The sequence below is a fragment of the Pogona vitticeps genome, chromosome 4 (assembly GCF_051106095.1).
Source record: "Pogona vitticeps strain Pit_001003342236 chromosome 4, PviZW2.1, whole genome shotgun sequence".
Classification (NCBI taxonomy): domain Eukaryota; kingdom Metazoa; phylum Chordata; class Lepidosauria; order Squamata; family Agamidae; genus Pogona; species Pogona vitticeps.
In genome coordinates this window covers 38363450-38376685 of record NC_135786.1, presented here as the reverse complement: position 1 = coordinate 38376685, position 13236 = coordinate 38363450, and the positions used below count along the sequence as shown (strand labels likewise).

The 13236-nt window shown below is 42.4% G+C and overlaps 1 protein-coding gene across 10 annotated transcripts in view; it reads right to left on the bottom strand.

Annotated features, from left to right (window-relative positions):
* The window catches only part of NAV1 (neuron navigator 1), a 346655-nt gene that overhangs the window by 130633 nt on the left and 202786 nt on the right, over positions 1-13236 (bottom strand). For all 10 annotated transcript variants that reach the window (XM_072997117.2, XM_072997120.2, XM_072997122.2 and 7 more), the window contains one exon: positions 5276-5378. In XM_072997117.2, the coding sequence (XP_072853218.2) occupies positions 5276-5378 (103 nt within the window). The remainder of the gene's footprint in view (positions 1-5275; positions 5379-13236) is intronic.

Below are 13236 nucleotides of genomic sequence, written 5' to 3'. Positions count from 1 at the left end.
TCCCATTTAATTTGTTCAGTCTAGTTACTCTGACTGTATAGTGAACTGAACAGATTATGGGGGGCATCAAGGCAGGAACAGTTGGGTGATACCGGTGAGTCTCTGCCTCTTATTTTTCAGAAAGACCAACTTGAAAATATAGTTCATCACATCACTGGGAAGCCAGTATAATGGAAAAGAGTGAGACTTTGGCAAAGCTTTTCTCTTCCTTATACTGTACCTTGTGCACACAGTTTGTACTGGCTTACATCCATGCACCTGCTCTGTCCAGTTGGTCTGGGGCCACAGCCAGGCCCAACTGGCAGACCTTTTGTGTTTAGGCCTGCAGACAGTTCCTGAGGCCAGCAATTCCACAGCATATATTAAATCATTCTCTGTGCTTATTCTCCACACTACCTGCACAATCAGCTTCTGTGTCTTGCTTTGTGTGCAGGACTCTACTTTTTCTGTGTGTCCCTGCAAACTCACTTTACAACCAAAAAAAGGAAGGGGTTTTGCAAGTCAGCTTCGTGAGAACAACTTCTTCTTCTTCTTCAAATCCTAATTCTCAGTGAAGCATCTACAAGGCTAAATGTGCACAGACAACTGAATTTGCTGAAATCTGATAAAATAAAATGGGGTTTAACTCTGAATAGGCTTCAATGCCGTATTCACCTATGACTCCTTAACCTTATGCTACTGTACCAATTACCCTTCCAAGCTATGCCTCCACTTATTTCCTAACTGTTAGTGTTCTGTTGTGTTCCAAAAATTGTTTTTCCAACAGAGATTTTATTACTAACCATGGATGCTGAGCATTGTATTCAACATAGACACACTAAACTATGATAGCATGCCAAGTAGATACATTTCTGAAACAAAAAAATGATTTCTTCTGCATATTTATCCCTTGTCTACAAAGAATGATGTATATCCTCTGTCTGCTCAACCCATGATTGGCATGGACTTGCCCCATGCAGGAATACCCTTGGGACTTCAAAAGGAGGGGATAACTTCCATTGGCAACCTGTCTGTGTCTGTTCTTACGTTTGTGCACCTCCTATTGATTTTTAATTACTGCTACTATAACTCAATATATAAATCTTCTTGAACAAATAGCTTTGCATCATTGGCACACCATCCTAGGATTAGATCCCACTGAACTCAGTTCCAAGCAGATGTACATATGTTCATAGCCAATTGGGTTTCAAATTGATTTTTCTTAGATATTATAATGACACGACTTTATTACTTTTAGATATTTCAGCACCTCAGTATTTCTGGTGAATCAATAAAGAATACAAAAGGGCTTTTTTGGATTACAACTCCACCCCCACATTTTTGTAAGAAAACAAAATTGGTTGATGAGGGTTGCAGGAAAAGATGTGGAACTTGGAGGATCAGGGATGGGCATATGAAATACCTGGATCTCTGGAGATCATCTATCCTGAGAATGGAGGGAGTGATCATGTAGTCATTTGAGGAGGTTTCTGGTATAGCCAGCATGCTTGCTTCAAACCCCACCACCAAACCCATTGATTAAAATGAGAAGAGAAGAGGAAGGAAGAGGAGGTGTGACTATTATTTTGCAATGTTCAGTTGTCTGGAAAGGAAGGTGCCATTTAGATAACAGAGACAACTCTTGGAAATGACTACAATGAAGGGAACTCAAAAATAGCAAAATCATCTGGGAAAAGGATGAAAGGTATGAAAAGTATATATGTAACTTGGACAATGTGTTTGATAATTGAATGTTAAGATCTACCCTTCTGAAAAATCCTTGCTAAGCTGTCAAGATCACACAGTGACTAGCCCGACTTATGTCCCAGAACTGATGTATCCCACTTCAAGAAACACAGATAAAAATCATTAAATGAATGGAGCAGAAATAGTCCAAGAAAACTCATGCTGCAATAATGTTATAATAGCTCAGGCTGTAACAAGTTATCATCTTCAAAGTGTCATGGGAATGTCTGCTGTTTTGTATGGCTTCCGTCTTGCAGAAAAAGCATGAAGCCATACATTTGGGTCCATACACAAGACACATGTTCACACTGCTGGGCTTCCATATTTTCTTTTCTGTATGTGCCAACTTGCAGAACCGAAATCATGGGACGCATCACCATTTTCTATTTGTTCAGATGGCTTCTCTCAATTTTCCCAGGAACCTTATATCTTTTACCTTGCTTTGCCTCTTGACTAAAAGAGCTCTCCCACATCTAGCCTTCCTCTATGAATAACTAACACTTTGGATTTACTTCGAGAAGCAATCTCCCCATCCATTCTCTCCACAGTCAGGCAAAGCAAATCAACTGGATGCAGCCCAGCATTCTTCCCATATTGGCTCCTATGCTATAGTGACTCATCTGGGTGGAGTTCATCTGGCAGCACACAACCTGCATGGGGTGAGACAGAGACTGTAAGACTCTTGCGTGCATCATCAACCAGAACTGTTGGGTGGAGGGAGTTAAAAGGCGGGGAAAAAGGAGAAAGATGAGCTGCAGAAGGGGAGGCAGGAGGCATGCCATATTCAGAGAAGCAGCTTATCATTATAGATATCTAGCTTAGTATTTACAAACTGTCCATACACAGCATTACTATTTGGCTTTGTGTATTACACAGTGACTGTTTCCAAATTATTCCAGGTGGCTCTCAATAATTTAAAACCCAGGCCAGTGGTAACAGGAAGTTACACTAACACAGTGCCTCTGCAGAAAAGGATCTAAACTTACACTGTTAGAATCAAATGACTTAACTGCTAGGAGTCCTGTCATCTCCTTTTATGCTACTATTATTCTTAAAGATCCTGTTCTAAATCTTTGTCATCTTTCTCCCATGAAACTCAGAATATGATTTAGAATTCCAAGAAGAATTAGAACTATGGAAACAACCAGCAGCAATCTAGAGAGAATGGCCCCATTTCCCTCCTCCCCTGGTGCTTAGTGACAGCCTGATCACAAATTCCATGTACTCAGCTTGGAGAATGATCTCACCTTGCCAGCCGATTCCTCCCCACCCCAACTCCCCTGCCAAATTACAATGATATAGACACACACATTGCTGTGGCTTGCTCTCTGTGGGTCCAAAAAGCTGCTGCTGCATTAGCTCATTTGCAGAGTAGAACATGAAGGGAAAGTTTTATTACAAAGAGGTTGCTGCCAGTACCCTGGACTCGGGAATGGTTAGCTTTAAGCCATCTTTTCAGTTTCGGTTTCCAGTTATTTTAAAGAGCACTGAGTATGCTCAGTTTGCTACCAGTGCAGGTACCCATTAGCACTTCCATCTCTGCTAGTTTTTCTTTTCAGGTAAGCCATGAACATTATCAAACTCACTAACACTCTGTTGTTGTTGTTGTTGTTGTTGTTGTTGTTGTTGTTGTTGTTGTTGTTGTTGTTGTTGTTGTTGTTGTTGTTGTTGTTGTTGTTGTTGTTGTTAAATATAATTGCATTCTTTTGATGACATTAAAAACAGGTCTTAAATTAGAGTTCCTTTATTATACTCAGTAGCTCTCATTATAGCAGTTCTTCTTCCACCTCCTTGGTGTCTCCTTTAGTCCTTCTTGCTCTCCAGGTGCTTACACATGAAAAGATTCATGCCTCTCTTTCTCTGCAGCTCTGTGATTAACCAAAGTAAGAAATGATGGAGTTCAAGGCCTCATGGTTAAATAGCAGTACTGCAGTGGAGACTATACTCATGTCTTGAGTTCAAAACCAATGGGGTCAGATAGCTGTCTCAAGGTTTACTCAGCCTTCTATCCTTCTGAGGTTGATAAATAGAGTGCCCAGTTTGCTGGGGGGAGGGAGCAATGTGTAGTCTGCTTAATTAAATTGTAAACCGCTCAGATAATGTTTTGAGCACTATGGGAACATAAATAATCAGAACACTTTTACCCAGTTCCCAACAATTGCCCAATAATAAACTGGAAACTCTCTCTATAAAGTTCATCACAAAAAAGTTGGAATTTTGATCACTGCGGTGTACTTGGAGGGGAGAATAGTGTAATAAAAAAGAATGAATGAATGAGTGCACCAGTAGCGCAATTTTCATGAAAAAGCTGACAACAGACAGAGTGAAAGACCCAAGACAGTCAATCAGTAAAAGTCTTTCTACACAGGTGAAAATCATTCAACCCTAGAGGCACAGTCAAGAATAACCCATAAAAGTTTTTGCCCAGGTCATGACTGAGGTATAGGTTATTGAAGCTTCATATAACTTAATAATTTAAAAGAGTTATCAACCAGTGGATGTGCAATTATCCCCTTCATTCCATTGTGATAAAGCTTAGATGAATGCTAACAGTCAGAACTCATGAAAGGAAGAAAAGCGAAAACTAACAGAACTGTGGAGTTTACATAAAAAAGGTAAAGGAAAAGTTCCCCTTGACAATTTTTGTCCAGTCGTGTATGACTCTAGGGGGCGGTGCTCATCCCCGTTTCCAAGCCATAGAGCCAGAGTTTGTCCGAAGACAATCTTCCGTGGTCGCATGGCCAGTGCGACTTAGACACGGAACGCAGTTACCTTCCCACCGAGGTGGTCCCTATTTATCTACTTGCATTTGCATGCTTTCGAACCGCTAGGTTGGCGGGAGCCAGGACAAGCGACGGGCACTCGCTCCGTCGTGTGGATTCGATCTTACGACTGCTGGTCTTCTGACCCTGCAGCACAGGCTTCTGTGGATTAGCCCACAGCGCCACCACGTTCCGGAGTTTACATAAACCAGAAGCTAAACACTGCATTGGGCCTTGCAGTCTGATGATAATAAATGGAAAACTCACTTCATACTCTTTACTAAGAAATAAATGCATTACGTTGAATGAATAATGTGTACTTCTGCTGTTCATTGTTTCTCACTTTTTAAAGTGAATGTGTAGTTCTTACTGATTCTTTCTCTCTAATGTTTCTCATCACTAGGACATTATATTTTAGTCACTTTTAAACAAGAAATAAAATACACTTTTAAAAGTATGGTGCACCCAAATCCCCAAAATGGACCCAAACATAATTGTTTATGAGTAACAACAAACAGTACTTGTCAGAATAAAATAAACTACAAGGTACCAGTAACATTACACAAAATAATGCTGCTATGCCCTCAAAACCTCTACATCTAACACATTACAAGTGACATCATTACTCATTACACAATGCCTCCAGTCTTGAAGGAGGAGGCAGGCAGAATTGGACAGTATGGGATGCTAGCAGATATTGCTGTTTTTACACTCACTCTGTTAAAAAAAGATGCCACATCAACTCCTGTGGCCAAAAGGAGGGGGGGACCCAGGAACAGAGGCCTCACCTGTGAGTTACTTGGGAACCCCGCAAGCTGGACATTGTCTCTTCCAGGTTCTGCCGCAGGTCAAGTACATTCTGCACAGTCCTCTTTCTCTGAGATTCAGGATCTGTTGGAACAAAAGCATATCAGTTCCTTGGTGAATTGTGCAAGGACAGCATGGTAATCAATGCACCGGCAAACACCGGCCTCCTGCAGTTTTAGTACTCTTTTCATGGCTCTCATCTCAAAATCTCACTGCTGCTTACCACACACGGTCGGTGTATTTCTGTAAAAATTTGCATGAATATAGTGTGCACCTACCTCCTTTTTACAAATTTACCTTCCCTGCTTAATGTACGTATGTCTTTTCTTCTGAGTGAACACACACCATCTGACACATCAAGTCTGGAAATGAAAGGAAATTATATTGCCAGTATGAAAATGTCCTTCCATTCTGGACATTTTCTAAAGAAACAAATGTTTTAGAAGAACTCTCTGATTGACTAAAGAGACCACAATACAGTGGGGTCTCTACTTAAGAACTTAATCCGTATTAGAAGGTGGTTCTCAAGTTGAAAAGTTCTTATGTTGAATCTGCATTTCCCATAGGAATGCACTGAAAACCATTTAATCCGTATCTGCTCTTTTCCGTCCATAGAAACTACTGTATATGACTAATTCTCCCTGCCATTCCTTTTGATCTTATTTAAAAAGTTATCTTTAAAGATATCTCTATCATGCTTACATATTCTTTCAAAGGCATTACTTTACTTTCTCAAGTCACTAAACTGGGTTCTTTATAAGTAATACTAAATCCTCTATATTCTACTCTTTACTGAAAAATGTCTTGCAAGCTCATAGAACATTCAAGAAGAATGTTCCTAATGATATTATGAGATAAATTGCCTAAGAGCATTCATTTATCTCCAATGCACACAGGTACCCACAGACACAAACACAGACCTTCAGGAGAACTTCAAGAAGGGTTTACAAGAACAAATCCCTTCTCACACAGCCCTGATCTAAACAAAGCATTAACAAGAACAATTGCATGATATCCCAATTTCTCCACAGCACAACATCCATTGGGGAAGCCTGTTTGCCACAAAGAATTTAGCTCTCAAAGGATTCCACTCCTGAGTAAATCCTGGTCTCCTGAGATGTCTTAAGAAGATCTTAGCTGGTGCTCAGAACATTCTATGCCTTGGGAGATTATCAGGGGTCACTAAATAAACACCATCAGGGAAGTATTTGATGTTTTCTAGGGTGCAATAATAATAAGATCTGACATTCCCCAACATCTATAAGACACAAATAAGATCCAAGGAGAAGTCTTGTCCTCCTGGGCAACATACGTGTAAACAAGTCTCAAGTTGAACCATTTTTTTAAAAAAGACACGGTTCCTAAATTCTTACAATGCAGGATAACTATGGAAATAGCTATTCAGGGTTTCTATGCAGAAACATCAGGTTAGGAAACAAATCATCATATGAATGCACCCTCAGTTTTTGTGCTGGACATGTAGACTATAAGACCACCAGTATTTGTGCTGGACATTTAGACTATAAGACTACAGTGTCTGAAATCTAGTAGTAAGTTGAAACTAGAATAGGCCCACTGAATGAAAGGAATTGATGGACTCAATAGGGCCACTCTAGTTGTGACTTCCTACTGGACTTCACGCAATGTCTGGATTTCAGGATATGACCCAATCGCTTGTAAGTGCTGGTTCTGACAGTGTCAATTATTGAAACCTAATTCCCCTAGCAATAAATCTCCACTTAGTGCTAGGCAGCAGCCACAGTAACCTGTAGGGAATCTTGAACCAGAAAATGTCTGTGGAGTGGATTTAATTATTAATTCTACAAAATTATTGTAGACATGTTCTTCTCGTGTTTTATAATGTTTGTGGCAGGACTGTAACAAAGCTAGATGGCTATAATGTTGCTTCCCAGCATAACCAATTCTTCGTTTCATCTAGCACAAGACAGTCCACCTGGGAATCAGATCTGAATTTTAGTTCAGCCCACCTGAATCTGATCTTAGGCTGCAGATTTCTGCCCCAAACTCAGGTGCCAGGAATGGGAATCATATACTGTATCATAGCCAGAGGACTTTGGGGTGGTAGCTCTGCAGAAAAGTTGGGGCTGGAGGAGAGGCTTTAAAAACAACAAAACAAGAGCCTAATGGAAACTCTGGGAAATGAGCCAGTTAAATGAAGCTGGAATGAATGACAGCAGCTGATACTCTCAGTAGAGAGTATGCTCATTCTTTAGTATAAGACCTGCTGCTGTTGTTCTCAAAAATTCCAACCTAGCTTTGCATTTAGGGATCTCAATTAAGCTGCTCAGCATGAAGATTGCACAATTTGCTAAGAGTAGAGCAGGATAGTGCTCTCCACCTACTTGGCTATAGAAAGTTAACTCCTCCTGTGCATGACGAAGGAGTACTTCCTGCTCAGGTTTACACCATGTCAACAGTATGTTTTATTTCCAACCGTTTGCTTTCTGTCCCATAAGATATTAGTAATGGTCACAGCTAGAAATAATTTTAAAATGCACACATGCTACTAAGTTCCCAATTTAAATAATTCATTTGTTATACCTCACAATAGGTTCTGAAAAATTGTTAGTACCAAATAACTTCCAAAAAAAAAAAAGATGGGGTGCTGTGTCCTATAGCCTCCCAGTCCTTAGAACAGTGAGAAGCATCTGGCTGGCAAGGGCTTTTACAGGGCAACAGAGAGTTCTTTTTATAGCTTACTGAATTTGTTATTATTTCCTGGTGCTTCATTACACCTTATTTGTAAACTAAGCTATCTTTTGGACAATTTTAAAACTATTGAATGAACAGATGGCGGTGGAGGAGAGAGTTCTATAGACTACCCAATTGTGAGCAAAATTTGCCCCTACATATGAGATCATCTAGTCACAGGGTTTCAAGATGAGGCTCTCCTACCCCTCAATTTTGTGTCCCTCCTTGTTTGAGCCACATGAGGAGAGTAAGGTAGGAACAAAGTCAAATACAAAGAGAAAGAACTTCAGAACCTGTCTGAACCCTCAGTCTTCAGGAATTGTCAGAGTCTTGAGGCAGACAGCTCCTGAAGTACAAGATACATGCAGCTTGCAGCACACCTGCCTTCACTATGAGGAAAGGAAGGTTGGTGCAGAGAAAGCAAGACTCCAACTGAGGTATCAATTGGAGGAGTTCCAGCTGTTCCTTTGGCCAAGAATCAAATGACAGGCAGAGCTTGGTCTGCATTTTATCCAGCCTGTGGAGGAGCTGTGGGCTAGAGATTTGAACTTTTAAGAACATACATAGCAAAATGAGGAAGGAAAAGAACCCCGGGTCATGCTGCTCTAGGATGGGTGAATGGGGGAGTTTAACTCTCTTCCCTTCCTGTCACAGTATGGACAGAGATTGCCTCTCTGAAGCTGTATCTCAAGGGAAGGGCAAAGCCAATGTCATTCACCCATTAAAATATGGCCTCCATTAAAACTTATTTACCCAGGAGAATATGACTCCTGTTAAAAATTAAAATATGACTCCTATTAGAAATTAGTTTCTAGTTGCTCAAGATTCCATAGTATGTCAAAGCTGGCAAACTCCAGAAAATTTAGCCTGCCCTTTTTCAGCCAAGTTCATGAAAACACCCACTTTAGTATATATTATCATTAACCTTTCAAAGAGCTACTGAACAATGGAAACAAGAAGACTCCCAAGTCTAGCACAAATGAGATTTTGAAAAATGAATCAAATATAGGTATAAATTTGTGATCACAGACACCAAGTTCTCTTTCCCTTTGTGTCTGCCATACAAAATGGTTAAAATACATTTCTCCTGACCAAATTATTCAGCATTCAACTCCTTCTGCTTTGCGACAGAAAAATGAGGAGAGAAAAACAAAAACAAAAGCACTGTTCCAGTCCATGTGACAACCATATGTCCCACTCCCTAAATTGTGAAATATGCTACTAGTATAAAGCAATGTTAGGTCAAGTTGACCAAGATTTCTCTGCAACAAATATTGCCAGGAACTTTTTCTGAACTTTTTTCTTCATGCCCCTGTTTCCTGTCCAAAGAAGCCTCCTGCCCTTCCACCCAGAGAAAGGAAGCAATTGGTTCAAGCCATGCAATTCAGACCCAGTTCCAGATGCTGCAGCCTGCAACAGCCAAGAAGGTGGCTTAAGCCAGTTAGTACAGTGGTTCTTAACCTTTGTTACTCGGATGCTTTTGAACTGCAACTCCCAGAAACCCCAGTCAGGACAGCTGGTGGTGAAGGCTTCTGGGAGTTGCAGTCCAAAACTCCTGAGTAACCCAAGGTTAAGAACCAGTGAGTTAGTACACACAGTAGCAGGAGAGCAGGAACCTGGGGTGACAGTTCAAACCACATGCAGAGCACACAGGAGTAAGCCACAGAGCACTAAGACCAAAAGGACTAGGACAAGCCCATTTCCTATTTGGATCTGCATACTTAAAATAACAGACCTCAGCTGCACACAGAAACACTGCACTAAGCAAACATTCTATTTTCTGTAAGTTCTTTCCATAAAAGCCAAAATGAAAAAGTTGTCAGTGGACAATAGACTTGATCACTCCGTGGACTGGAATACCATATAAACTCAGAGTCTTCTGAAAATATGATCATATCAAATTGCAGTTGTGAAAAGCCTCATTTTAAAAAAGTACTTTATTTTCCCAGGACTTGAAATGGAAAAATCTGGGGACAAAAAGGGCCTCACATAGTTTTGGGGAAGGGGAGACGATCCAATTCCACAAAATGTATATTTTTTTCTCAGACCAGCCAGTAGAGGGAAACATAATCCTACAAACAGCAACACAGTGATGATTAAAAATATGACCAGATTTGTGAATGTCTAATAACTGCAACTGGTAAAAAGAGGTCCAACACAGTTGAGGCCAAGTAACAAGCACTCATCTATATTTTGGACCTGGTTTAAAGGGACATGGCACTCCTGGTTGCAAAGGTATGTCACCAATTGATGTGCCAGATATGAAAAATACACTCTGTTCTGCCATGAGTACTGTTATGACAAGGGTCCTAGCACAAGAACAAGAGGTTGTTCTAGTCTTCCACCTCTCCAGAGTTTTATGAGACAGCCACACCCATCAGCACGTTTTTAGATTAGGCATCTTCGAACAACGTCTAGTGTGGCTGAGAAGGCCAATTCGAGAGTGACAATCCCTTCCACACTGAAGACAAATACAATCTGTCCCCTGTCCAACTCCCTGCTTTTGCTAGTTTTGGGACTGCCTCTTTCCCTTGGCCTGCTGGACAAGTTCCTGTTCAAAGTGGGAGAGGCCATGATGCATCACCTGCCTCCAGGCTGAACGCTCAGATGTCAAGGTTTCCCATCTGTTGAAGTCCATTCCTAAGTCCTTCAGATCCCACTTGCAGATATCCTTGTATCACAGCTGTGGTCTCCCTTTGGGATGATTTCTCTGCACTAATTCTCCATACAGGAGATCTTTTGGAATCCGGCCATCAGCCATTCTCACAACATGCCCAAGCCAATGTAGATGTCACTGTTTCAGTAATGTATACATGCTAAAAATTCCACCTCAGTCTAGGACTACTCTATTTGGAACTTTGTCCTGCCAGGTGATACCAAAAATGCATCTGAGACAACGCATACAGAACGTGTTCAGCTTATTCCCCTGCTCTGCACAAAGGGTCCAGGACTCACTGCAGTACAGGAGTGTGCTCAGGACACAGGCTCTATAGACCTGGAACTTGGTATATACCGTCAGCTTCTTATTGAGTCATACTTTCTTTGTTGGTCTTGAGAACATGGTAGCTGCTTTGCCAATGCATTTATCCAGCTCAACATCTAGGGAGAGGGTGTCACAGATCGTTGAGCCAAGGTACACAAAGTCATGGACAACCTCCGATTCATGTGTGGAGGTGGTAATAGAGGGAGGTGAGTTCACGCCCTGGCCCATGGCTTGTGTTTTCTTCAGGCTGATTGTTAATCCAAAGTCTTGGAAAGCCTTGCTAAAGTGATTCATGGGTTGTTGGAGGTCTTCAGCAGAGTGGGGAACAACAGCTGTATCATCGGCAAAGAGGAAGTCCCGCATGCATTTGGTCTTCACTCTCAATATAGAGATATTAAAGAGCTTTCCATCTGATCTAGTCTGGAGATAGACATCTTCTGTTGCAGTTCCAAAGGCGTGCTTCAACATGACAGCAAAAAAAGATCCCAAACAGGGTCAGCGTGAGGACACAGCCCTGTTTCACTCCACTTCGGATGTCAAAGGGATCTGATGTTGAGGCATCAAAAACTACGGTCCCATTCATTTCCTCATCAAAGGACCTGATGATGTTAAGGACTCGAGGTAGACATCCAATCTTGGGAAGTATTTTAAAAAGGCCATCCCTGCTATACACAGTGTTCTTGAAATGTTTCCATCGTTCAGGTGCATTTGCATCAGCTGGACCTGGGTTTCCTCAAGCGCTTAGGCAAATTCCTCCACTTTTCTCTGATCGCAAGTCTTGCTGATATGAATACGTAGTCTTCCTTCCTTTTCTGTGTGATACAATATCTTTGTTCGCAGTTTGCTCTACTACACACCAGGGAGTGATCAGTATCGCAAAATGACCTTGTCTAGGCCATTTTGGCATTGGGAAGATGAACGAAAAAGGCCAACACTTGCTGGAATTTTGCTGTTATTATGGTCTCTGTGTCAGCAACATCTTCTTTATTTTATTTATTTATTTACAGTATTTTTTAGCCGCACCATTACCAGTGGAATATGAAGCTTCAACACAGAGTTTCCTGGAGACATCCAAGATTGAAGCATTGGCATCAGCTCGATTTGATCCTCACTAGATGTTCTAGCCTTCCATCAGCACCTACCAGCTCACATTACACGTAAAATATTTGTGCTATCAAGTTAAGCATACACGGCTATAGTGATTGGGATTTATGGGAGGCATAGCCCAATTCACTTGGAAAATACTGGGCAGATGAAGACTGTTCTGGAAGTTAAATTTTGTACTGAATTCCAGTTAAGAAACTTGATTTAAACCAGGGGTCAGGGAACTTTTTTACCTTTTACCCCCCCCCAAAAAAATTTATATACACTACAGTACCCCCTTGATTTGAAAGGAAGGAACTCGGTCACGCACGGCCAGTTGAGTGCTGCTGCTGAAGCCTCGCCGCCTGCACCTGGGCGGCGGTGGCCGCCGTTTCCTCTGCCTGGTGGGGCCGTGCTCAGTCCTTGGCCCCACGGAAGAAGCTCCCCTTCTCCTCTGGTGGGTGGCTCCTGGGCCGCTGTCGAAGAGCAGCAGGGTACCTGACACCACCTCCCGCTCCGGCACTGGCTCCGCCAGCTGCTCACCAGGGCAGCTGTGTCAGGCTTCGGCATCAGGGCTCCTGTGGGCCTCGCCGTCGAAGCACCGCGACAGCTGCTGCACAGAGGGTGAGGCTCTGCCAATGCCGTATTGGCCACCTTCGTGGCTGCACCCACCTCCCTCCGCCATAATCTATCTCTCCGGGCACTGGAAGGAGAGGCTCCTCCTGGCCGGGGCGCTCCGGCTGCTCACCCTGGCCTCGCTGTCCGCCTTGGCCAGCCCCACTGCTGCCACCTTGGCTGCCCTATGCTACCGGCTGGGGCCTGTCACTGGCTGCCATCTGCCGTGGCTTGGTTGCAGCCAGGCTGGAGAAGGGGGTGAGAAGGGGGTGATCAGGCAGCCGGGGACCCCCCCTGGGCAGAAGAGGAGGAAGAGGAGGAGGAGGAGGAGGGAAGGGGGTTAGGGTCGTGTCCTCGTTACCCCCAGGATTTTCATTTGGGGTAATTTACCCCTGCTCCCTGACCACTTATTTAAACTAATGCATTCAACTGCCACTTTTTTTTCTTTATTGATTTCAGTCTCCTTGATTCCATTCATCATACCACTGAATGCTGCTGCACTTCCTAGATAATTCCTTTGTCAAAATGATTTCTTCTAGAGCATATGAA